The sequence below is a fragment of the Lissotriton vulgaris genome, chromosome 1_1 (genome assembly GCF_964263255.1).
Source record: "Lissotriton vulgaris chromosome 1_1, aLisVul1.2, whole genome shotgun sequence".
Taxonomy (NCBI): domain Eukaryota; kingdom Metazoa; phylum Chordata; class Amphibia; order Caudata; family Salamandridae; genus Lissotriton; species Lissotriton vulgaris.
Window position 1 is genome coordinate 1,339,369,486 of NC_141685.1, and position 26,757 is coordinate 1,339,396,242.

The 26,757-nt window shown below is 44.4% G+C and overlaps 1 protein-coding gene across 4 annotated transcripts in view; it reads right to left on the bottom strand.

Annotated features, from left to right (window-relative positions):
* The window catches only part of OS9 (OS9 endoplasmic reticulum lectin), a 310,804-nt gene extending 284,524 nt beyond the window's left edge, over positions 1-26,280 (bottom strand). The window contains exon 1 of one of the 4 annotated variants that reach the window (XM_086966442.1): positions 26,004-26,280. In XM_086966442.1, the coding sequence (XP_086822568.1) occupies positions 26,004-26,168 (165 nt within the window). In that variant the 5' untranslated portion in view covers positions 26,169-26,280. The remainder of the gene's footprint in view (positions 1-26,003) is intronic. The other 3 variants (XM_086966460.1, XM_086966451.1, XM_086966467.1) reach the window with 3 other exon arrangements.
* Between the last annotated feature and the right edge of the window lie 477 nt (positions 26,281-26,757).

Consider the following 26,757-nt stretch of genomic DNA (forward strand, 5'->3'; position numbering starts at 1 on the left):
TCTTTCCAAATGGGTTTCCCACACCAGTCCTCCACTTGGTATTCTTTAGGAAAATATCAAAAGACATGATGAAAAGTATCTGGTTCACTGAATAAAGTCCACATTAAAAGGAAGTTCCTTGATTAATACTTCTTTTTACGAGGGATTCCACGGATATGCACTAATGTTTCCATATGGGCCATATGAAAATCTCTTCCTGTAATATTTTGTCCGTGGACACCAACTCTCATAAAGACCCATAGCTAACCTCTTCTTAATTTGTAAACATGTGAAATTATGTTTCAGCCAAAAAAGACGTCAATAGACAGCAATTACCATGGAGAGCCAAACAGTTTTACATTTTGCAATGAAAGATTTCCTGGCCCCTGAAGTTACCCTATCCAAAAAGTTAACCACTCAACTTTGGATTCGAAGTTTTCTTGGTGCGTTCGAAGCAAGATTCAGATGACTTGCGCTAGTATGCCTCCGGAGACCAAAAAGACAGCAAAAACTTCACAAATCTGCCCTTTCGGCAGAAAAGTACCAAAGTCATCTCTGCATATTCGGTCTCGCCTGCCAACCTCAGATGAGCTGTCACTTTGCGAAGAATACTCTGAACTTGAAAAATCATAAAAATTTTACCAGACCTGCAGGTCTAGTGACTTGAATAATCTACTTAATCTAACTGTAATGTACTTGAACCGTAAACTGGGCCGAATTCTGTGATCCTAGGCAAATATTTTACTTTACAGAGCAGACTTTTTTTCATTATCACATATGAGAGCACTTTCATATGAGAGATCAGCATTTTTGCTGTACAAAAAAAACTCTTGCTTGATTTAATAGACTAAACTTTTGCTCCATGTATATAAGAATCTAGGCCACATATAGAGTACGCATGAACCCTGCCTCTTAAGTCACTAGTAGCACTGCCATCAGAGCGGGGCAAGAATGTTTCTAAGTTTAGGTTTGAAAACTCACTTGTAATAAATAAGTTACTAAAGCATGATGTGATAGTGAACTGTCTTTTAGGAACAGAACATTTTCTATTGAAATGGCCACATACTTTCCCACTGACATGCAGTATTACTGATAAAACTATATAGAGTATATTAAAAAAATCGGTGTAGATTAGGTTTCGGCACAAATATTTATCATTTGCATATCACCAAGTAAAGTGTTCTGATTGGTTTTCACCTTATTAAAATCTTTTGTTTTTCAATCACACAGACCTGAAATGTGCTTTTATACCCACTAAAAATATATTTTGTTATTTTTGTACAGCTCATTTACAAGCTATTTAAATGTTGGGTGTTAACAATAAAAGCTAACATCCTACAGCCTTTCATTTCACTCTTTGTACAGCATATTTATCAGGCAAATCACTTATCAAAATCCTCTAACTTTGCAGTCAGACAAAGACAAGTAAACACCAATCGCCAGGACAAAACTAGTAGCAAATTTTAAGACATAAGCTGACATTTGACCTCTGCCTCTGAGCACAGAGCAAATGTGACACGATACAAACAAGATTTACATGTAGCTTTATTGCTCATTCACTTTCTGAGTGAACAGAACACCTATTTTTTGTTAGCTTGCCAGAACAGGCCACTACACCCTAAAAATAGCTCACCCTCATAAAATGTGACTTGCCATTCTGAGTGGGCGAGTAGCATTCGAGGCCTGGCAATGTTTACTATAAGTGGCTAGGAGCCCGCCCATTGCTTAGCATTCATTGGCTTCATTGTCACTTATTTCCTGCCTCCTTATGGGTCAGCGCTTGCTCATGCGGCTTCCAGTTCTTTCAGTCAAAATATGGACCAAGTGGCAATTGATTTAATTGAGAAGTGGTGGAACAGTGTGGGAGCCCGACTTGGAGAGGTCCAGAAACTAAGTGCGGCACTCCTGGAGATATCCACTACTCACTGTGATTCAGACACTATTTTCTTTATTGTTACATCTGCGTTGCTTCTCCCCCTATTCTGACCCTTGCTTCTTAATGCATCAGATGTATACATAGATCTTATGCCAAGATAATTGGCAACATATTGTATTGTGTTATAATTGCATTGATATAGCCTTCCCCTACCACCCTTGCTTCTTCCCTGCATCAAATGTTTACACTCGTCATAATTCGAGATAATTGGTAACATGTTGTATTGCATTAAAATTGCACATATATAGCACTTACTAGTACTGATGAAGCTTTGAAGTGCTAGAGGGCAATTCAGTGGCAACTCTGACAACTTTCCATACCACATAATGCCAATCAACACCATGCAACACAATACCACTCCACTCAACGTCGAATAAATTGTTGCAGTCAGCGCCGCACAATGTGTTGCACTCCACGCCACACAATGTCAATACACTTCAAGCCATACAATGCGTTCCATTCCACACAATGCCACTCCATGCTACACAATGCTACTCAATACCACTCCACACTACTCAATGCCACTTCACTGAATGTCACTCAATGCCACATAACTCCACTCACACAATGCCAGTCCACTACACTCCAAGAAAGACAACAGATCTCACATTGGCAAGAACTATTTAATGATTTGCCCCTATACCAGCCACTACGTCGCAGCACACCGCCTGCTTTCATTTTATTTACTAATGATGGTTCGCTTTAACTATAGCAGCCCCGTTTCTTTATTTTAGCAGCGTGGTCTGCTTTAAGTATAACGGCCGTGCTTACTTTTTTTTTTTGTTTTTTAGCACTCATGCGGCGCTTTCACGTTCATGGAGGTCGCGCCCCTTTTCTTTAGACAAGCGGTGTCTAAAGAAAGGGGCACAACGCTATTCAAGTCAAACCGCAGCATGGGGACTTTTTTACAAAAAAACATCAGTTTGTCAACTTGACAAACGGTTGCAGTTTGTTTGTCAAATCGCAGCATGCCACGGTTTCACTTTAATGTTGGCCATGCCCATTTTTTTAGTTGAGGCTTGTCTAAAGAAAGGGGCACGGCCTCCATGAATGTGAATGCGCCGCATGGCCATTAGTAATTTGGAGTGCAATAGGTCTCGCATTTGAAAGAGTTTAAGCTATTTCATTTCCAATAACTCAAATCCTAGTAAATCAGAGACCTATTGCAAATGCTTGTTTAAGGCCGCCACGACCTGAAATTAGCACACTATAGGACCACTGACAGTTTAAAGACCATCTTGTAGGCATACGACGTGCACTCACTATTATAATGCATTTTTTCATTCGGTAAATCCCACTGTGCAAGACTGCTGACCACGTAATTTTAAAAAAAGGAACTCTTTTCAAAAGCTCAGCTTATGTTAATTAAATAATAATAATAATAATAATAAAGGATCAACTTATGTAGAAATGCACACTAAAGACGGACTCAAAATTGACAGGAAAATAACTATGTGATCCATAGAAAACAGTAAACTGCTGTAGGAAATAACGATGTGCTCGATAGCAAACGCCTATCGGCGAACATATTATTAAAAATATTTCTGGGAATACGACATGGATCCCACAGAATATTTTAGATACTTACAGATCCGCCACGCGCTGCAATCCTGTTTACAGAAAGGAGACGTCATTCCGTACTCTTCACCCCTCGAGGACAGGCTCCTTGATAGATACTTACCAACGAAGGCCATATCACACACCTACAAAAAGTTAGTAAACCACACTGGAGATCCCCTCTTGAAACTGCGGGAAAAGTGGGAAAGAGACGGTATAATTCTTGACGCGGAGGATTGGATTAGCGCGCTAGCCTCACCAAGTGAGGTTGCCGTTGCAGCTAGGTTAAGGCTGGTACAACTTAAAATACTACACCGAATCTACATCACAGGGCCTGGCCTGGTACTAATGGGTAGAGCGACAGATGGCCGGGGCAGGAGGGGGTGTGAAAATGATGGCACATTCCTCCACATATGGTGGGAATGCACATTTATACAGAGGTATTGGAAGAAGATACACGGATGTATGTCGTTACAACGCATGTTTTTTCCACGCATGCCTTTACAACGCAGGTTTTACAACGCAAGTCGTTACAACGACTTGCGTTGGGGGGCGCTGGATAGTGAATAGTTTAATTTACTATTCCAACTCCAGTCCCCGTGGATAGTAGGGAAGGTTTTGGATAGTAAATTAAACGATTCCCTATCCTACAGCGCCCTCCAGCGCAAGTCGTTGTAACGGTACTGTGTGGAAAAAGTTTTGTTGTAAAGGATGTTTCCCAGATACACGAGGTGATGGGCGAGGTATTACCAATGATACTTCCACTGGAAGCCAAGAGATGTCTCCTTAATGTGTAGGAACCCACAGACCTCAACTAACACACCATATGGGCTACATTGGGGTTCGTGATAGCAAAACGTAATATAGCACAGAAATGGGGGGCAGCACAGGCATCTGCGGTGTCCGCATGGAAAAAGGATATAGATTGGTGCATGCACCGTGAAAAGTATGTATAGGTGGCTAGGGGGTGCCCCAAAAAATGGTCCCGCATTTGATCTGACTGGAACGAATACAGAGAGAACATCTGCACTCCACCGCTATTACCAGCTCATGATGAAACAATCTAGATGTGAAACATGTTACCTATTGTTGTAAAATGTGCACTTCCGCCTGTCCAAATTATGTCGTGAATAGACATGTGAATGTACTGCGATTTGCCTTGCAATGTTGATTCCTACTGTTAATAAAAAGATTTTTTTATTTAAAAAAAAAATATAGAGAGAGAGAGAGATTTTTTTTTTGTGGTCTTCATAGGCTTCGCAAAGAAAACGTGAGAAAATCATGTGAAGACCATGCACACATAGAAATAGACAATAAATTACAGCCAGGAGACGACAGGCCCTTTTCACAAAGGTAGTATAGCTCGGGTGTAGGGAAAGGATTTCTGCACAAAGAAAAATGTATCCCTGTGGGAAAAAGCACTGCATTTGCACAGTAGGCTTCATTCCCACTTTGTTGAGTTTTCCACACAGGGCTAATAGTAGACTTTTCAAAAAGGAAGGACGTTCGGATAAGTGTGCCTGGAAACCTGCTCAGCTTACCAGGCCTCCTCTTGGGAATGTTTGTCGACAGAAAAATTTCTTCCAAATACATTACGGCAGAGATGTTAATTCCCTCCACCAATGTTGCAACTTTTTTCGTGAATGTGAGTAACTATGGGCCCAATTCACGAAGAAAAGTGTAAAAGTGTAGGGAGAGTATTACAATTTTGCCTGAACTTACTTTAATACTTTGTTAGCCATTATGGAGCATGTGTGAATTGCTTTTTGTATTATTGTCGTCCTTAAAAAGGCTGTGTCCGCCACAACTTTTCAAACGAGTCCCATACTTGGCGCACTATTGTTATTGCAGCGTGCAGATTCTCATACGGACTGTTTATTTCACAGATAGGTCTACAAATAAAAGGGGACTAAGGGCTTTTTTACCAGGGCCAGCATACATGCCCAACAATTACAGAAGGGTATGCAGTTCTGACTGAACAATAAAAGTTGCGTAAACGAGACTAGGCTCACTTAATATCCAGATCAAGGAGGGGGATTCTTCCTTTCAGAATTAGGGCCCTCACACACCCAGCCAGCTAGGTGTCATGTTTCATCATCGGGTCTGCTCCTAGTCAGGTCGGCGCAACAATACCCGACGGGCACCCTCAAAGAGGCTCTTTAGCGGGGATCTTTTATTCCTTGCCGTAAGGTGCAGTATGTGTGAAGGGCCTAGTGATTGTAGATGTGTAAAGAAAAGGGACTTAAAATAAGAAGTAGAAGTCCAATCAGAACTAATTAAATGAGTGTGGCCCCTATCCTGGTTAAAACTAAGTGTGGTGCACCACTGCTGTAATGTTACAGTGTACCGCGCTCCAAGGTCAACATGTTTCTTGCTTAAAAGTCAATTAGATGGCAATTCATAAGGACCAGTGGCAGGTTCTAGCTACACTATCAATGGTGGTCCAATGTAGCAAAAGTGATAGACCACACACAGCACCCTAAGTGTGGTACCTGTAAATCTAGGAGGTCAACCTGTAGGAAAATGGAAATTCCCAGCATAGTTATGTGACCTGGATCTATGGAATAAGTGACAAATCCTGCCTTACCCGTATCTAGGCCCTCACTAGTTTGCCAGTTATCTGTATAGTGCCAGGAGGCTCCTTTGGGAGCGACAGTTGGCGCTCTATAAATGCCACATTTCATGTGCATATTCATGACGTGTGTCACACAACTTTGTAAATAACCGTACAACACTCAAACAATGAGGAAAGCATGCTTCATGCTGAACTGCTGTGACCGTGCGGAAGGCGACGATATTAAAATCATTATCTCAGTGTGGCAGAGAGGTGAAAAATAATAGTAAGTAGGGACCCACCCAATTGGGGTCAAGGTGTTCCGGCAGGTGTTGACACTGAAAGGTGCAGTGTCCTATGAGACGGAAATGAGGGAACGAACACATTTGTAAGGTAAAAGGTAGTAAAATATAGCTGGTCAATCGGTATCCCTATCTGTCGCAGTGGCCAGGGATTCAAAGGATACTGTCGGGCCAAGGTGTCCCATAAGCTTGGTTACTAGTCCTAGAACGTGGAATACGGAAAGGGGAGTCAGAGTACTCAAGCGTGCGGCACGGTGCGAGGAGGTGCAGCACAGCCCAGCACCCAAAACTGTGCACCAGGATGGGAAAGGATCGTACCCAACGTGCGTGTCCGCTGAGGCCATGGCGACTGGGCAACTCTCTGCACAATACCGCTATGTCAGGAGACACACAAACAAAGAAGCCGGCGGCCCGTAGTTTCGAAAAAACATTAAGGGCTCACCTGCAGAGAAAATGCCAAGGAATACGTGGGTATTGCCATGCCAGGAACAAGAAGTAAATTACTTGCGCATCTTCTCCGTAAGATGTCGGAGGGCCTACCCCTCACTCTGCCAAGACCGGGAGGTAATGGCCAGCAGTGGCGTGGCAATGTTAAGCTCGCAGTCAGTGTCAGAAGGGGCCGGGCCTCCCAGTCTCACTGGGAAAAGCGCTGGAGCGCTAACCTCAAACTAAATTGGTGGGGCCATGTTGGAATAGTAGAGGGGATTACTCGAACCGGTTCCAGTAACCCTCAGTTGACTGCGTTAGTGTGTCGGCCATTTTGTAATGTCTAGTTAGGCCAGGCATGTAATTAGGACACGGGTGTTCCTGTGTTTAATGTACCTCACCAACAGAATGTGTATGCTCGCTAAAAAGAAGCGTGATGTATTAAATTTCATGATAGTCTATAGACGGGGTCTCAGCCTTATTGGGAAGTACGTGGGAGCCCTGACAACAAGTCATTGTGTGAGAATTTATAGTAGTGGAAAGGATGTCACAATGAACCAAGCATGCATTAGTGTCCTAAATGTACTCATGTATATGTGCTCCAAACCTGTGTGTAGGTGGTCACAACGGGCGATTGTAGCGTGCAAGAAGGTCTGAAAGGAGCTGTAATATAATGTTAGCCAGCCAGAATGATATGTTTGCCAACCAAAGGGTAAGGGATACTCTGAAAGGGAGAGGTGTGGTGCTGCGGCCAGGGTGACCGACGCTGGAATCTGGGGATCACGGTACGATCCCGGGCGTCGGCGGCAGATTAGCCCAGCACCATGTGACTCTGGGCAATAGCTTGTTTAATCTTCCTGACGACCCCAAGCACCAGGAGACCCTTACGGGTGATTGTTCACGCTTTACAAATGTGGATTATTATTATTAAGGTATATTTTATCTAGCCAGCAGGCTCCAGGGAATGTCCTCATTCAATCCCTCTTTATCTGAGGCAAGGCTAAGCACCCATCTCTGTTCAGTGCAAAATAGAGTCCCCTTGTTCATTTTGGGGTGCGCTTCTAAAACGACCGAGCGTAGTGAATCTGCTGAATGTGTCAGGAGTTCAAAATGTGCAGTCATCTTGGTGTTTGTTTTGTGACTAATCAACAACAAAAGTCCTAGTTCTTGTGGCAATATTGGATTATTAGTCTGTAAACATTAACGGTGGACATTCGTCACTCGAGGGAATCCTTTCAGTGTAAGGATAGTCCAAATGTTTCAGTCTATTGCCTCTTTAAAACAACAACCTCTCTGATCTATACATATAGGACAGCACAAACAAACAAGCATTGGAAATGCAATAGGTCTCGCAGCATTAGAGTTAGTGCTTTTAGAATTGTTTATGGGTTTTTTTGTAAATCTTTAGCATTTTTGTTTCCTGTAGCCAATGCTAAAGAATTAAAAAAAAAAGCCATAAACATTTCTAAAAGCTCTAACTCAAATGCTCCGAGACCTATTGCACTGTGTGAGGGTGAGGGGTTGAGGGTGAGTGAGGGTGAGTGAGGGTGAGGGTGAGTGTGAGTTAGGGTGAGGGGTTGAGGGTGGGTGAGGGTGAGGGGGTGAGTGTGAGTGAGGGTGAGGGGTTGAGGGTGAGTGAGAGTGAGGGTGAGTGAGGGTGGGTGAGGGTGAGTGAGGGTGAGTGAGGGTGAGTGAGGGTGAGGGGTTGAGGGTGAGTGAGGGTGAGGGGTTGAGGGTGAGTGAGGGTGAGGGCGAGTGAGGTGTTGAGGGTGAGTGAGGGTGAGGGTGAGGGGTTGAGGGTGAGGGTAGGTGAGGGGTTGAGGGTGAGTGAGGGTGATGCTGAGGGGTTGAGGGTGAGTGAGGGTGAGGGGTTGAGGGTGAGTGAGGGTGAGGGATTGAGGGTGAGTGAGGGTGAGGGGTTGAGGGTGAGTGAGGGTGAGGGATTGAGGATGAGTGAGGGTGAGGGGTTGAGGGTGAGTGAGGGTGAGGGGTTGAGGGTGAGTGAGGGTGAGGGGTTGAGGGTGAGGGAGTGAGTGAGGGTGAGTGAGGGTGAGTGAGGGTGAGGGGTTGAGGGTGAGTGAGGGTGAGGGGTTGAGGGGGTTGAGGGTGAGTGAGGGTGAGTGAGGGTGAGTGAGGGTGAGTGAGGGTGAGTGAGGGTGAGTGAGGGTGAGGGGTTGAGGGTGAGTGAGGGTGAGGGTGGGTGAGGGTGAGTGAGGGTGAGGGGGAGTGAGGGTGAGGGCGAGTGAGGGTGAGGGCGAGTGAGGTGTTGAGGGTGAGTGAGGGTGAGGGCGAGTGAGGTGTTGAGGGTGAGTGAGGGTGAGGGTGAGGGGTTGAGGGTGAGGGTAGGTGAGGGGTTGAGGGTGAGTGAGGGTGAGTGAGGGTGATGCTGAGGGGTTGAGGGTGAGTGAGGGTGAGGGATTGGGGGTGAGTGAGGGTGAGGGGTTGAGGGGGAGTGAGGGTGAGGGATTGAGGGTGAGTGAGGGTGAGGGGTTGAGGGTGAGTGAGGGTGAGTGAGTGAGGGTGAGTGAGGGTGAGGGGTTGAGGGTGAGTGAGGGTGAGGGGTTGAGGGTGAGTGAGTGAGGGTGAGTGAGGGTGAGTGAGTGAGGGTGAGGGGTTGAGGGTGAGTGAGGGTGAGGGTGAGTGAGGGTGAGGGTGAGGGTGAGTGAGGGTGAGGGTGAGTGAGGGTGAGGGTGAGTGAGGGTGAGGGTGAGTGAGGGTGAGGGTGAGTGAGGGTGAGTGATGGTGAGGGTGAGTGAGGGTGAGTGAGGGTGAGGGTGAGGGGTTGGGGGTGAGGGTGAGTGAGGGTGAGTGAGGGTGAGGGTGAGTGAGGGTGAGGGTGAGTGAGGGTGAGTGAGGGTGAGGATGAGTGAGGGTGAGGATGAGTGATGGTGAGGGTGAGTGAGGGTGAGGGTGAGTGAGGGTGAGTGAGGGTGAGGGTGAGTGAGGGTGAGGGGTTGATGTTGAGGTTGAGGGTGGGTGAGGGGTTGAGGGTGAGTGAGGGTGGAGGGTGAGGGGTGAGGGTGAGTGAGAGTGAGGGTGAGTGAGGGTGAGGGGTTGAGGGTGAGTGAGGGTGAGTGAGGGTGAGGGATTGAGGGTGAGGGATTGAGGGTGAGTGAGGGTGAGGGATTGAGGGTGAGTGTGGGTGAGGGATTGAGGGTGAGTGTGGGTGAGGGATTGAGGGTGAGTGAGGGTGAGGGGTTGAGGGTGAGTGAGGGATTGAGGGTGAGTGAGGGTGAGTGAGGGTGAGGGATTGAGGGTGAGTGAGGGTGAGGGGTTGAGGGTGAGTGAGGGATTGAGGGTGAGTGAGGGTGAGTGAGGGTGAGTGAGGGTGAGGGGTTGAGGGTGAGTGAGTGAGGGTGAGTGAGGGGTTGAGGGTGGGTGAGTGAGTGAGGGTGAGTGAGGGTGAGTGAGGGTGAGTGAGGGTGAGTGAGTGAGGGTGAGTGAGGGTGAGTGAGGGTGAGTGAGGGTGAGTGAGGGTGAGTGAGGGTGAGTGAGGGAGGGGGTGAGGGTGAGTGAGGGTGAGTGAGAAAAAAATAAGAGCAGACAGTGCTGGGGCTTGACTGGCTATTAGCAGAGAGCGCCCGAGGGTCAGATACAGTGCCTGGAAGCGAGGACATCACAGCCTGCTCGACTTCAAACCCAAACGCAGCGGCAGGCTTAGCATTAGACTCCCACTGCTATATGGTGACCAAAAGAGGAAACTGTATGTTCCTGGAAGCGGATGTCCGAAGAGATGGGAAAGCTGTGGAAGAGAGCGACGGTGGGGCGACAACGATTATGGCTTCGTTTGCTTTTGGTATCCGACTGGCTGCTGCGTTCCGGTTCTGAGCCGTGGAAGTTAAAGGGGTTCTCGCAGAGTCAACGAGGCAAAACGCGAAGGAAAGAACCATGGCTGAAGACGGGTAACATTATATTAAATCTACATCCGTTTGCAAGCGCTAAACGAAGCCTGACATGGGCGAGCAATAATTCAGTGCAAATACTGTAGCGGGGCAGCCAGGATTGGATATAGTATAATTGAGCACGTGTTTTTTTATCAACAATGACGCGAGATTTGCTACGTAAATTCAAGAGGCACGCGCTGTAAAAGTTACAACTATTTGCGTGTGTGCGCGTGAGTGAGCTCTTCTTTGCTTTTAATCTTTTGGCGCGATATATTTAAGTTGGAACGCAAACGACGACAGCGCGTTCGCCTCTTTTAACTCTGCGCCAGTCAGACAAGGATTTTACTTCAGGAAGGTCTGGAGTTGTGTTTGAGTAAGTTTGCTCTCGTTTGCATGTACCTGACAAAGCCCCAGCATATACTTAGTTTCCAGCTAACTTCGCAAACCGTGTGAAATCCCGAATGTGAACTGTAAATCAATTGGTCAGAATAAACTGTTAAACAAACACAAGAAACAGTCGGACAGGAAGCAATCGCAGGAGCAGGCTCATGTGTGCAGCAGTTACAGAGCGCACACACACAACTGGAGACCAGTTACAGTCAACGAACAATCGCAGGCAGGAGCAGTCACAGGCGGAGAGAAACGATGCGGTCACAGACATGGAGCAGTAACATGTAAGGGAGAGGTCGCCTGCAGGAGGCAGTCGAATTCGGAGAGCTGCTGCAGGCACGCGGTACTCACAGGCAGGGCTGGCGCAGGCAGGGGCTTCACTCGAGGAGGCTGCGGGGACCAGTGGAGGGGGGAGGAGAAATGCGACACAGCGGGAAGGGGAGGGACAACCAAAGAAGACGGAGACCCCAAAGACAGGCAGGGACAGGCAGCGTGGGAACCGGGAACGGAGGAGAGAGGCAAGAGGAAGGAAGGACGAGGAGAGGAAGGCCATTGAAGGGGGCGACTGAACCTCAAGGCAGAAAATTGAGCAGCATAATTGAAAAGGAGGCCGAAGGAAAATGTTTAAATTGAGGGACAAAAGGTAGAAGGTGGGGGCACTTGGGAGAAATATTGTAAAGCTCGAGGAAAAAGAATACAGGAAGGGAATACCTGAAAGGAGAGAGACAAACGGAAACAAGCCTTTCACCGTAACACGGCGGGCAGGGGAGGGGGCGGGCAGGGGAGGGGGCGGAGAGGGGAGAGGTGCGACACGGCAGGCAGGCAGGGGAGGAGAGTAGGAGGAGGAGGGGGGAGGGGGGAGGAGAGTAGGGGAGGCACGGCCTAGCGGCAGGCAGGCAGGGGAGGAGAGGAGGAGGGGGGAGGAGAGTAGGGGAGGCACGGCCTAGCGGCCGTGCAATCAAGTAGTGAGGGGGCGGAGCTGGGGGAGGCTGTGAGAGAGAGTAGGCGGCTGGGGGCATGTGCACGCGCATTTAAGCTCAATGCGCATGCGCATTGAGCTTAAATTTCTCGTGCACTGCAAGGAATCGCCACGATTCCTTGCAGTGTGGATAAAGAGCGGATAAGTGCCAATACTCTCGCCTTGCTCGATGCGCATGCGCATCGACAGGCGAGACCTAAAAATGTGAGAAAAGCGAGATGGCACCTCACGGGCGAACCACCAATGGGACCCCTGGCTGGTACTCACCAGGTTGGCCCTGTTCTCATCATTGGTGCCATCAAGCTATAACGTAAACGTGTCTCAGACCCCAAAAAAATAAAAAGACAGTGGATGGTGCAGTGAACACAACTTATATGTAACACAACTAACAACATTAAACATTTAACATATAAGACACTGTGCAACTAGGACTATCAACTTTACTTCCGTTCCTATCTTTGTTGCGAACAGTGAACACAAAGAAAGTTTGTTTTGTGACACCTGATATTGCACCTATGTTCTGTAGTGCGTGTCTTGATAGGTCTATTAGTTATGCCTATAAAACAGAGTTCACAGGGTCAATTGAGCATGTATATGCAATGAGCAGTGTTGAAGTTTGTGCCTCTTTAGCTGCTATTCACAAATATACCACTCTTAGGGGCACATGCATCAAACCATTTTGAGATCTCAAATAGTGCGAATCGCAAATTTCGGCCATTTGCGATTGCAAAATGGCCTTTTGAGATGAGATGCTTGTACCTTTTTTGCAATTCGCAATTAAGAAAATCACATTTTTTTTAAACTCCCTTAATTGCGAATGCAGTTAGAAAATTGCGATCTCCTAAATGCGATGCATTCGCAAATTGCGTTTTCGCAATTTAGAATCGCAAATTACCATCACTTTCAAGTTGATGGCAATTTGCAATTCCTTTGAAAAATGCAAATAAATGCATTTTTTAAAGTGCATTGTGGTGCACACACATGACCTTAGGGCATGTATTGTAGTGTATAGTATTGTAATTGCATTTATATAGCACTTACTACCCCTGACGAGGTGTGGAAGCACTTTTTCGGCGAGTTGCACGCTACTCCGGGACCCATAGAGGATTAGTGTTGAATTAGTATAGTGAAACATGCAAGTACATTTTAAGTGGTGGATAGGTTAGTCAGTTATTGGATTTGGAACGATAGCAGAAGGATAGAGGAGGACAAAGGTTTGTATTTATATAGCGCTTGTTGATGCACGCTATTCAGGAAGCCTATAAAGGATTAGTGGTGAATTAATATGGTGAAATATGAAGTAATTTCAGTGGTGGATATTAATCAGTTACTTGGAGTGAGAAGGATAGCGGAGGGATAAAAGGGGAAGAAAGATTTGCATTCATATAGCACTCGTTACCCCTGATGGGTGTTGAAGCGCTTTTCTGGTGAGTAGCACGCCAGTCCGGAACTTATAAAGGATTACTATTGAAAATTAGTATAGTAAAAAAATATGAAGTAATTTGAGTAGTGGATATATTATTCAGTTATTTGGGTAGTATATTAGTATAGTTTAATATGGAATTTGAGAAGTGAACATGTTAGTCTGTTAATGTCGATTGAAAAGGATAGTGGAGGGCTAAAAGAGTGAAAGATATATATATTTTTTTTAATGTTTTAGGTCTTAGCAATAGAAGGAGGCTTTTGGATGAGTTAAAAGGAGTTTTGGAGGGGAGGACTCAGAGGAAAGAGTTTAGAAAGGTTTGTTTGTTTGTTTTAGGTGATCGGTACAGTAAAAGAGGTGTCAGATGATACAAGGAGGGGTGGAGTAGGAGAGAGTCTAAAAAGGGTTATTTTGGCAATCATAGTAGCGGTATGGGGTTTGGGATAAATGAGAGGGTGGATGTAGAGGATATATTGATAGATGTATAGGATGAGAGATAGGGTAGTGCATTGGAACGAGTAGCAGAAAAAGTTTGAGATGAGTCAGAAGGTTGAGCTAGAAGATATATTGGTCTAAGTATAGGCTTAGAAATAGGGTAGTGCATTGGAAATGTTAAATTAGAAGAAAGTGATAAATATGTAGATCCATAATTACATTGAAAGTAAATGTGTTGCAAGAGTTACAAAGTGTGGTGGTGTGCAATGTGTGTGTTGTGCGTTAGTATTATTATGGTAGAAGGGAGAGGAGGGTGTTTGTTGGACAATTGATGGAAGGTCTGTTAGGTGTAATTACAGCAGGGAGAGTGTGTCTGAATGGGATGTGGGGGGGGGGCAGGGGAGCTGGTTTCACTGGCTTGTGAACACAAAATGGTGGCTGGGAGTACACTGTTTTAACATACAGGTCTTAGCATAGAACGAAGGAGTAATTTGGAAGGAAAAAAGAATTGTCACCAAGGAAGGAGAGTGACAAACTACAGAGGTTGGACTGCAAATCCCACAATTCAACACACCAAATGGAGGCAATCGTGGGCATGGAAAACCACACATTTAAAACACAACACAGGTGATAAAATACAATTACAGGCAGGCTAAAACTACAATTTTAAACTGTAACAACCACAGGCATAGACAGTAAACACAAAGTGAAAATCGTTTTTTAAACAATTTTTTGTCTTGGAAAGAGACCGCACTAGTCTGTCTCCTTACCACTTCCTGGACTCTGCTCACTGCAATCTGGGGAACTGGTAGGCTGCAACTCACAAGATGGAGGAGAATGATTTGGGGCGCACCCAGCAGGGCCGTTAGGGGCCTGGGCAGGTGTGAGAGGAGAGCTCAGACTTGCCTGGTAGCTGAATAGCCAATGGCCTGCTGGCCTGGGGGTAGGGGCTGGGCAGCTGCTTCTCCTGTTCAGAATTTCCTAGGAGACAGACCGGCTCAATCCACACTTTGGACTTCAGCAGGTAAGGGCCTCACTAACTTGAAATCTAACAATACTGTTTGAATAAAACGTTATTCCCCCTGCTGGACAAAAAACGAAATGCACAGGCCCTAGTAAAACAGTTTAAACAGCTCACCAGAAACACCCTACAAAAAATCCCTGTTGCTGGGGGGGGGGGGGGGGGGGGCACGGTTTTAACTCACAAGTCTTAGCACAGAGCAAAGGAGAGATTTGGAGGGAAAACAGATTTGTCACCAAGGAATGAGAGGGACAAACTACAGAGGTTGGACTGCAAATCCCACTATTCAACACACTAAATGGAGGCAATCATGGGCAGGAAAACCACAAATTTAAAACACAACACAGGTGATAAAATATGCAACTGCAGGCAGGCTAAAACTACAATTTAACTGTAACAACCACAGGCATAGACAGTAAAGGCCCATAGGAATGAATGGGAAGCCATTGCTTGATTGTGAGTCGCAATTTGCTTGTGGCAATTAAGGCATGTGTAGGAATCGCATTTTTTGGGCAATTCCTACATGCATAAGGAATTGCAATTCCTCAAAAATTGCAATTTAGGAATCGCAATTCCTTAATTTGATGCATGTGGCCCTCAGAATTCACAGCAGCAGAAGGACAAGGGTTGTTTTCCAGATCAGGTTAGCGAATACAGAAACAATCCACTGACCTAGATCAGCAGTGCCCAAAGGTATCAACGATTCCACTGAAATGAGCCGTCTACCTGGCGCATGAATGTATGCATAATTTCACTCCCAATGAGTTCTCACCAACTTCAGAAGTATCAATGATTATATTGCTGCATAAAGATAACTGGCATTCAATTTTCAGATAGTAAGCCACCTGTACGTTTTTGGGTCACAATATAAAATACTGGATACTACAACCCAACCTGCACCTCACCTATGTTTAAATAAAAGTGTTACAAGTGTGCTGCTAAATTAAATATGATAAAAGTAATTTTTCTTCCTTGATAAAGTTTATTACAGAACCAATGGTAAAAAGGAGTTCAGGATAAATAATTATACAGAATAGTTTGCTTATGAATTAGCATCTTATAATATCAAAGCTTTTGGTTTGTGCATGACATTAGAATAGGATAACTTATAGAGAACAGTTTCCAATGGACACAGTGTGGTATAGTGTGAAACAGGAGCAGTGGGAAAAACAAGGGACACTCCCAAAGGAATTTACAACAGTATTGATAGGAGCCAGAAACTGATACAGCTAAAATGCGCCAGGTGCTCACATTCAAAGAACCCTTCTATCACATCAGGCCCTAAACACAAAGGAAAAACTAAAGCAATTATAAAGTAGAACACTGGCACTGATGGAACTACCATGTGTGTGTGGATGTGCTTGTTGTGAAAGAGCACAATGTAGTCACCCAAACTGAAGTTAACCAGTGGCGGAAGTAGGCTGACCCATGCTGTAGTCGGCAGAAGAAAATGTAAATGACCCAACATACCAATGGATGAAGAGAAGTGGCTGGCAACACCTTTAAGTGTGTTTAATCTCATTATAATTTTTGCAAAATCAAAAGGCTAACCGCAGACCTAAATACAGGTGTAATATTAAGCCTCTAAAACCATGTTCGATGCCTACAATTGCACCACTCAACTGGCTTAAGACTGCCTACACCCCAAGCAAAATGATATTTTTCTCTTCCCATTATTGAGGGGAGGTTGGATTTCAGTTTGTGAACACCAATGTTTGTTGACATTCTCAAACTTGCAAGGCAAACCACGCCTTGTAACACTTACTTCCCACCGCTTGTGTGGGATTTCGTTTTGCAGATTTTTCACGACTCCTGGCGGAGAAATCTGCAGTAGTAAAAACCATTTCCACTAGTCAGGAATCATTTTGCGTGTTCCTGGATGTACTTTTGGGTGTAATATACCTCTGCAAATTGGGCTCTATATGTTTAAAAGCACATAGTAAATTGCTACCAGACCACATTAACTATGTGGGCAATAGGAACACCCTTAATTGTGATTAAAATATTTTGAATAGTTATGTCCTTAAAGACTTTTCAAAGAGCACTGCTTGTGTATAACACATGCAGACCATGTATACCAAGAATTAGACAGTAAATGTTTGCCCCTGCTTTCTCAGAATCTATTTGTATTTTTTGTGAAAGGTGAAAGCAGAAGGGCAAGTAAAAGGAATTGTGGTGAGACCGTGTTTATATACATAGTTTTTATATACATATTTGAATACAGGATACCACACTATTTCGAAGTATCCCCAGCTCTGGTGAACGTAATATATGTTAAACTACCATTCGGTATTAAAACATTTGTATGCATAAGTGGAGGTCACGGATCTAGGTACAAAAATATGAACAGAGGCGGGACAGAATGTTTAAGCTTAACATGCTGACAAAATTCTACAGAATATTTCCTGAAAAAATGGATTACAGGATTGATTATACCAGCATGTATCTAGATATCCATACTTGCCCTTATTAGAAGAAGTAGGTAGAACCTGGGATTTTATAAATAACGTGTAGTTTCTGCTCAGGTTTCCAGGCTTGATTCCACTTCCGGCCTTGTTTATGAGATGTATTTTTTCAGCAGGAGGTAGTATCATGGCCTTTAAAGAAAAAAGGTGCATGGCTGCTGCTCATGTGACAAATTTCAACTGTTGCCTTTTTGGTATCCTTTAACTCATTCAACGCCATTTCTGCCCTGATAATGTTGCCACATGGATTACTGAGCATTCCCAGATTACTCCCCTTTTTTGGTGTACACGCACATCGTTGTGCTGCCCCTATAGCATGGCTGGTGCTGTGTAGCTGCCTGTATGTTTTATCCCTTATGGCTGATACAGTTAGGGCATCCATCTCATCTCCACTAGCGTAACCTAGTTTGGAGGGGTGGGCCCCTCAAGTTTTATGGAGGGCTCCCCAAGCCGGACTAAGTCACGAGCTCTCAGGCCAGGGTACTGTGCTGAAGGGGCCCCTAGAGGTCGGGGCCCCACCGCACTGCGTGGGCTGCAAGGGCACATAGTATACAACAAAATAACAGCTTGCTTTCCATGTGGGTAAGTGCTTCAGCAGCCCAGGTGAGGCTAGTAAGGGCTCTACAAATGCTGCAATACAAGACAACTGTAGCAATTTTTTCCCATTGCTAAATTCGTTTAATTGCGACTATAATAATAATAATCCACATTTGTAAAGCGCGACCAATCACCCGCAAAGGTCTCTAGGCGCTGGGGGGCTTCGGGAAGATTAGGCACGCTATTGCCCAGAGTCACATGGTGCTAATCTGCCGCCGGAGCCGGGAATCGAACCGTGATCCCCAGATTCCACCGTCAGTCTCCCTGGCCGCGGCGCCACACCTCTCCCGACTGTGTCTGAAATTGCAGCAGCTTAACTGAATAGAGTTGTTTTTTCCCCTCACTAATGAGTAGCGATTTTAATTTTCATTGCTTTCAGAGGCTGTGGTCAATACGTTCACTAATGGATGGCATCGCTGCTCAGGATAATCAATAACAGTACACAATCTTTCCTTTACGTGGCTGCAATTGTTGTCGCTTTCAGCCCAAAGTGAAAGGCGGGTTTACTAATTCTTTGGAGTTTGGTAGATACTGAGATAAGTACACTCACCCGAAAATGAGACAGAAAACAACACGCTTCTAAAGATAGGCTCAAAAGGGGAACTGAGAAGCGTTGGTTATTCAAAACATTGAAGCGGTTGACTTCTCATGCCGAGGTAAATATAATGGCATGATCAAAATGAAGAGCACTGGGCCACAAAGACATTCATGCAAAACATCTGCACAGAAAATACAAAGTCCCAAGAAAACAAGTTCAGAATCGGGCCTCGAATCGCTTTTGCTAGGTACAAAAAGAAGACATATTGAGGCATATTAAATTATATCGATCTTTTCAGCTGGCAGACAAAAAAATTATTTTGCCACACGACTTACAAGCAATGACCACAGCAACGAGCTACAACTACTCCATTCCATAGCCCCTTATTTGCACTGTGCTGCCGTCTTGCTTAACCATGTTACTGCCCAAATTACTTACTGGTAATCTTTATTATCCCTATGTCATTGTTTCAGTAATTACTTATGAGATACACCAAAGCTATTACTGGCCTTCTTGAGATCAATTAAATAAGAACTACATTAATAAAGATTTACACTGGTTTATGCCCAAAAACCATCAAACATTGATTTAGTGAAATTATTTCCCTACTGCATCCATCACTTTGTGACCAAAAACGTTTTCCACCAACCCCACACTTGCAATTCTGTAGTGTGACAACATATGTGTAGAAACCATGTTGCAGCTCTATAAATATCATTCAATGCAACCCCTTGAACGTCTGCCCACAATCTTAGACCTTCCCCGAACTGCTTCAGGAGTAGGTGAGCCAAGGAACAAGCCATCAAAAATCGTATCCCTCATCCATCTGCTAAAGTACAGATTTGATGTCTTATGACCCCGATCATTAACTCTGAATGCCACAAACGAATGATCTGTAACAGGAGTTCTCTTTCGACGTCGAAAGAGAACTCCTGTTATGTGTCTTAAGGGCGGCCGACACATCAGCCACGAGAAGTACTGACAAAGGCTCCGATTCAAGTCACCAGGACTTCTATGATGTTCATCCATGAAAAAGATATTGATTAAACATATAAAGACGATTTCGCTAATATTTTTTTTTAAAAGTTTCACCTGAAGTAACGTTCAGCCCACAATATTTAAGAAAATTACCTCTAAGAGAAGATGAGATCTCCTTAATATATCTGGCATTTTACAAAGGGTTCTCCTTGGTAATCGGATTTCATCCTGTATTATGTTCTGTTGCCTCTCAAAAACAAGGAATTTAGTCAAAAGAACATCGATCTTTTTATAGCATGTCCCCTGGGAAGTGAAAGGTCATATCTGGACAGGTCCTGAGGAAGGTGGTATATAACCACCAAAACGCGCGTCGACCTAGTGCGGAATCTCATATCTGGCATTGAGATTTAATTTTTGGAAGAGGTTTTCCTTTGTCACTTAGAACTCTCCCGTGTACAGATATTGTGTGAGTGTAGTTGATGTGAGTATGGTTGGAATGGAATGATTGTTGTGAGATTGTTTTGTATCCAGGGGTGTTTTTTGTGGTATATAATAGTTTTCAAATTCTCCTTTTTCAATTTTGTATGTATTTAATTTAAGTAATAATGTATTTTATGATGATTTTTCTATGATTTATGTACATTTAAATTTTATGAAATAATGTGACAAAAAAGAAAAAGAAATATCTTTTTGACATATACAAAGAATGAAATACGTTTTTTTTAAAAAGGAATAAAAAGAAATGTCTTGAGAAAATAAAAAGTACAGTGAACTGTTTTTGTTTGTCACTAGTGTACTTTAAAAAAACCTGATACATAAAGAACTTGAAGAATATCATTGATGAAGTACTGTGGTCAATGAGGGAAAATCTATACCTTTAAGATTGCCTTGTCTGAATAATGTGTTTTAAATGTGATGGCCAGTTCTGCTTTGCTCTTAATGATGCACAGACGTTACTGAGGCATCTCTATAGCAATGGTTTTAGTTAACTGTGCAAAATCTAATAAATCTTGACATTCGTTCCGAGATAAAGGAGGGCTTCATTTACTAGTTATCTTGATAGGCATTAGTATGCAATAGAATATACAGCCGTTAGAATTATAAGGTGCCAAGAGACCAGAATCAGTGAGTTGCACATTTTTAACTTCACTCTGTTTATTAGCCCTCATCCAGGAACATAGTTGATGCACAAAAAATGTATAGACTTAAAGTGCCTAGATATAGTTGGCTATAAAGCTAAATTAAAGTGGTCTTTACATGAACCATTAAAACAAAGCATAGTATTATTATGATCACCTGGACACCGATAAAATCCTCATGCAAAAGGCTACTTTACACTAATTTTAGCACGGTTGGGAACTACCAATAAAATCTATTAGGGGCAAGTGGCTCCAAGTGAAATAAGTCATGTTGTTACAGGTGCTTAGTCCTCTATAATAATGTTGCCATTTCAGTGCTGTTCACATAGGAACATGGCTATATATACAATTTTCAACTTAATATCTATCTCAGAATTCGAGCACTGGAACTTAGGGGGTCATTAGGATGACGGACGGACTTTGTCCGCCCGCCATCCTGTTGGAATTCGGGACCGCCCGCCATAGGGGCGGGGGTCCCGTGGGGGGTATTAGGATGTGCCCGCCACAGTGGCGGGGGCATCCTGCATTTTTAGCATTATTTTTAGCATTGTGGTGGGCGGTGCTCTCTGCACCGCCAGCCACAATGCTAAAAATGCATTTCAGCATTTGCATTAACAAAGCGGCAGGCACCGTGTGGTGCCTTTGTTAATGCAAATGAAGGGCGGTACCACAGGTACCCCTGTGTGCACCCCCCAGCTATACTTCACTCTGGGGGTCCGCAGGGGGCCCCCAGAGTGAAGACCGCATGCCTTTCCGTGGCGGCATCGCCGCCGCGGAAAGGCACCTAACAACCATCATAATATGGCTGGCGGTGTCTGATAGACACCGCCACCATATTATTCCTTTTACGCCCCGGCCGTAAGGCGACCAGGGCGGAAAAGCGATGGACGGTCTTTCAGTCTGCCGAGGTCCCCCCCCCGCCATATTAATATGGCGGGGGGAAAACTAGTGTGGATGTCGAACAGATTGCACCCGCCAGGCTGGCGGTAGCTACCGCCAGCCTGGCAGGGTGAAATCCGCCCAACATCATAATGGGCCCCCTAGAGTTCAGTCGTTTCAATCAGTTATTTATAAACCAGCCAAGTCCCCCACAAATAGGCTGATACAATATAGAATATGTCTTACCTATCTGATTTAGTATATTATGCAACTGCGTCTGCTCTATGTTCCCCATATAGTTCAAAGAGAGGGTACAGCCACTTAGTTCGAATGGTGGAATATTTTGTGAAAAACTATAGTAGCAGGTGAGTTATAGTGTGCTTCCCCCTCCCCAACAGAGAAGCTATATAAGGAGTCCTTCTCTCTTAGCCTTTTTGTTTTAACAAAAAATTACCTGGTTGGAAAGATGCCTAATCTAAACCGGATATATATTAAACGTCTCTGCTCAGGCTGGATTTTATCCAGATTATCTTTATACTCTGTCTCAGTCCTGGACCTAAGATATCTATCTGTCTTGCTACCGGCTCCCGCATTCCCAACTTAAATGTGAGATACCTTCCTTTCACGAAATTTGCGGTATCTGGTTTCACTTGTCCTGTATCTTTCCGGAGAGTCCTTAGGACCATAGCCACCAATTTCCTTACATGTGCAGTCCAAGGGCATACCCCCTTACTGGTACTCTTGCTCACTTCCTCTACAGCTTTTAAGTAACATGTGGCCTTTTTATTTCTGATAGCCTTATCCAGTATAGGACTGGCTTGATTCTTCCTTGATATGGAATAGTATCTACGTCCATTTCCACAATGACTGGGATTGTGGGGATATTACGGCCTAGGCTCAACAGTGATCTCAGAAAGTTGTTCTCAGCTACCTGGAGCTTCTCTAGTTTTTCATAACACCATATCGCAGCACCATTTGGCAACTGCTACGGCCTTCTGTTTATAAATTTGCAGAATAATACTTAGGTGCTGTGAGCTTGCATTATACCTAAACTTGAGGACTACTCGGCTTGATTGCTGGAGAAGGATAGTGGCCTTAGTTACCTGATCTCCCCTCTTTAATCTGCTGCTCAATTGGATAGCTAGATAGTCTTAATATTCGAACACCTCTATCCACTCATCATTGACCATGACCTTTCTTTTAAGCGCTGGGGACAGGTGCATTGCTATTACCCTGGTTTTATTAATTTTGATGAACAGGCTCTTGATATTACAGTACGCCACACACCTGGTTAGCAATTTATGCATGGCATTCTCTGTCCTGGTAATTAGAACAGTGACATCAGCAAAGAGCAGGATGGGGACTTGCAACCTGCAACTTTTGGGACGTTGAGGGGGATCTCCAGAAGATATTCGACTACACCATTCAGAAACACGCTAAAAAGAAGTGGGGCTGATATGCACATGTCTCACCCCCTTTCCAGACGGAAATGGTGCATTGCATTCCCCCATAACATACTAGGGCAATATTTTCCTGATGTAGGCCTTTTATCGCTTGCAATACTGGGCTATCACCCCCCAGCCAATCTAGCGTCTCCCAAAATTTAGAACGACTGACCAGATCAAATACTGACTTCAGGTCTATAAAGGTTATTACACTGAGGTTTTTTGAATAATCTCATATTTACAACAGACTAGGTATAATAAAGATATCTGCTCAACTGTCCCAACCTTTAACCTGAAGCCCACCTGCAAATCGATCCAAAGGTTTCCAGAGTAAACTTTACCTTATAGCCTATTGAGTAGCACATTGCCCAATATTTTCCCGTCTCTATCCACGAGCGAGATAGGGCGGTCATTTGAGGGAATCCCTAGGCTACCTTTTTGGAAAGTGGGATCAGGATTGCTGTGCATCAAGATGGAGCCATACAGTCACTATTTATGGCGGCACTGAAGCCCCTAGTCAGAACCCAGAGCCAGTAGTTTGGTTCCATCAGGAAAATATCTACCGAAACTGCATCAGGACCATGCGCCTTATTTTCTTTTCATAGACAGAAGTGTTCTTTCAACTTCTGGTCTTTACATTTTTTTGTTGGACAGCCTCACTTTGATTGTTATTTCAACATGCGTCTGCGTTCTAACTGTGCAATTTCACCCTTCATTCGCTCTTTCTCTATACAGATTGCTAAAATGGCCTTTCCATTCCTTTAGGCCAATATGATGACGTAACTGGTTGATGGTCCCTCTTTCAACATTGATCACTATCCACCAAAAGTGCTTTTTATTTTTCTTATTTATGGCCTCCTTCAGTTCCTCCCATAATAAGCACCGGCGACTAGCTTCTTTAGTTTATAATAGATGCTTGTAGGCCCATCTAGGAGTCTGAAAATACATTCTAGTCTGCCAATCGGAGTGAAGATTTATAGGCACTTGAGCAACTAGCCTTTTATTCTCTCACAGGGTCCTTCCTCATATCAGGCATGCATGGGTTTATTCACTTGCTTTCGGTTAGTATGCTTATCGAGAATGTCCACATTGATTTAATCTCCGATAGCAATGCCTGAAATGTTTCTAGAATAATTTAATTCATTATGCCCTACTCATTAAAAAAAAAAAAACTCTACGTCTCTATCGAAGAGGGATTCTAGCTGCGGTAGCAGACATCCAGCGGATAATTTTCCTGTTAGCTGATTCAATTGAAACAGGATAAATGTGTTGTACATATGTCTGTGTCAAATTACTACTAGAGCCCAAAGCAACGCTCACTACGAGGTGGTTGGGATCACTTTCGACCCATCTCACTACAAGCATGTGATTTACATTAACACAGTTCTCGAGGTTAATTAGGACGTTATCTAGAAGTGAACTCCTAGCACCACCTCTGTCTGTACTGTTTGCTGGGCGGCCAGAGGTGGTACGGCTATTTAGGGATCGAAAGCCCTTTTCTAATAGCAGTTTACAAATTCCTCACCCCATCTACATGGCTTGCCCAAGACACTATCGGGTATGTCAAAACAGCATTCCTCTGTCAAGATCTCACTATTAACTATTTCGTCCATTGGGTGGACATTAAAATCCCCACAAAGTAGGAACAGATGTTTAGCCCTTATAGCCATGTCCTCTCCCAAATTGATAGGGCTTTGACTTTTTAATGACTGTAGATATGTCAAGGTATTACGTCATATCACCTGTACACCCTCCACACAGATTGTGGGATATATACGCAAATTATGTCTATAGAAACAACTTACTCACTTGGTTTTAACAGCCTAACATGCAATATATTTGAACCCGCTGCCATCGTAGAACATTGAACCACCTCACAATTCAGAATATATACAACATAAACTGCCAACACCCCCACGCACTCTACCCCTTTTTTGCCGAACAGCCGAGGCTGTGATACTAATGATAACACTCAAGTCCATTTTTGGTCAATGATCAGGTTTCTTGTAAACTCAAATTGTGTAATTACTAGCAAGCTGCACCCATTCTCTATCTTTAATTTTTGCCCCAATCCCAGCGATGTTCCATGAAAAGATATTCAGATAACCCGGTTTCAGGTTGTTATATATAGATGTTTGCTCAGTTACCTCCTATTCAGGATCAATCTAGTCACGGGTGGCTTCAAGTGGTATAATTCAATAGCTTACGTCCAGCACTTTGCTTGTGGAGCACAACTCAATGTCAGGCTTAGCCATCCCCAGTCTTGGTTGCTGCTTGTCACTTGCTCCTCAGTCACTGAGCTCAAATTTGGGTGGTGTATTAATCTTGAGTTATTGTGATGTTCAGATTTTTAAAGCATTCGGTTAGGAGCGGTTTATCCTTAGTTGTGGTTCCCATAGGCGTAGCTTTATCTCTCAAAGGTTGCCACCGTATCGCCTCTCCTTTGTGAGTAAGAGTATTTGATGGCTTTACTACATCTTTTCGGTTTTTGGTGTTGTTAAGCGGGAACACGTCTATAACCATCACGCGGATATCATCCAAATGTTGCAATATTACTCTACCCACGTTGACGAATGTGATTTCAACCTTTTAGGTTATGATGTTTCTAGCCTCGACGTAACCTTCCTTATTCTGTAGGTTGCACTCTCTTGATGTCATCTGCCTTGTCCCTTAATCTTCCCTTACATTGCCCAGAGAACTTCATGTCTGAATAACTCCTTTATTTCATCTAAGGAACTTCTACCAATCGTCGGAATGCATATGTGGACGCCCTACATGCATCCTCAAACTTGCACCTCTCTCCCTTCCCAACTGCCCTGGACCTCTTATCAGCCCAATCTTTCACCATCTGGTAACTCTTCCGACCTCACATGCTCCCTCGCGCTTCCTCACCTGTCCTCTCTCTGATGACCTATCGCCCTTATCCACGGTGGTCTCATCCTTCCTCGAATGCCACAACCACCCTCCCCTCAGCTGCGTTTACTATTTAAGAAGAGGTCCTACATTTCCCACAGCCAGTCTCAAGTCCATCCTCTCACACACCTTCCTTTCAAGACCCACTCTCCCTAGGGCTCACCTGGCCTCTCAGAACAGGCTGGGCAGCTATCACGATGCCGTACTTCATGTGGGTCAGCTCTTCCAGGTTCAGGAAGCCCCGAGCAGATGCACATAACCCCAACAGAACCAGCAGGAGCCGTGGCCCCGCCATCTTGGTAAAGCTCTCAACCCTTTCCTCGCTCATGTCAAAGCCGCGCCCGCCCAACAATGCAGATAGGACACAGGCACACACGCGAAGCTTTTCTATTGGCTAGGCGGGTCGCCCGTCTTACTCACTCTGCTTCAGCTGTCTACTCTCAGTTCAATGGACTCCGATTTGTTTTGGTTCTCAGGTGCTCGGAGCTAATTGGTCCGAGTCAGCTCTCCTGTAGCCAATAAAATTAGGCATTTTTCGTTAGGGATGGGTGGAGAGTTTGAGGTTTCCGTTGTACTTTGAGCCAATCAGCAGCCGGTTCGCAAACCCATCCCTAGTCAGTAGTTCTATTGATTACTGTCCCTGAACTATGATCTGATTAGACTGAGTTGTGTCAGCGAGACTGCCAAGGAGCTCCACGCCAAAGAGTAGCACCGTCATTTAGCATGTCGCACAATGCCAGCTTGCTCTGGTCTTGTACCGCATATATTATCTACTGCTTTTGATGAAAAACAGGAGCAAACCTTTTTTGTTAGTGCACTTGCCTTTTGTTTTGCTTCCAGCGTATGCATGTAAATTGTCGTATAAAAACGAATAACAGTTTACACTTACATTACACAATTCATACAAACCAAAAAAA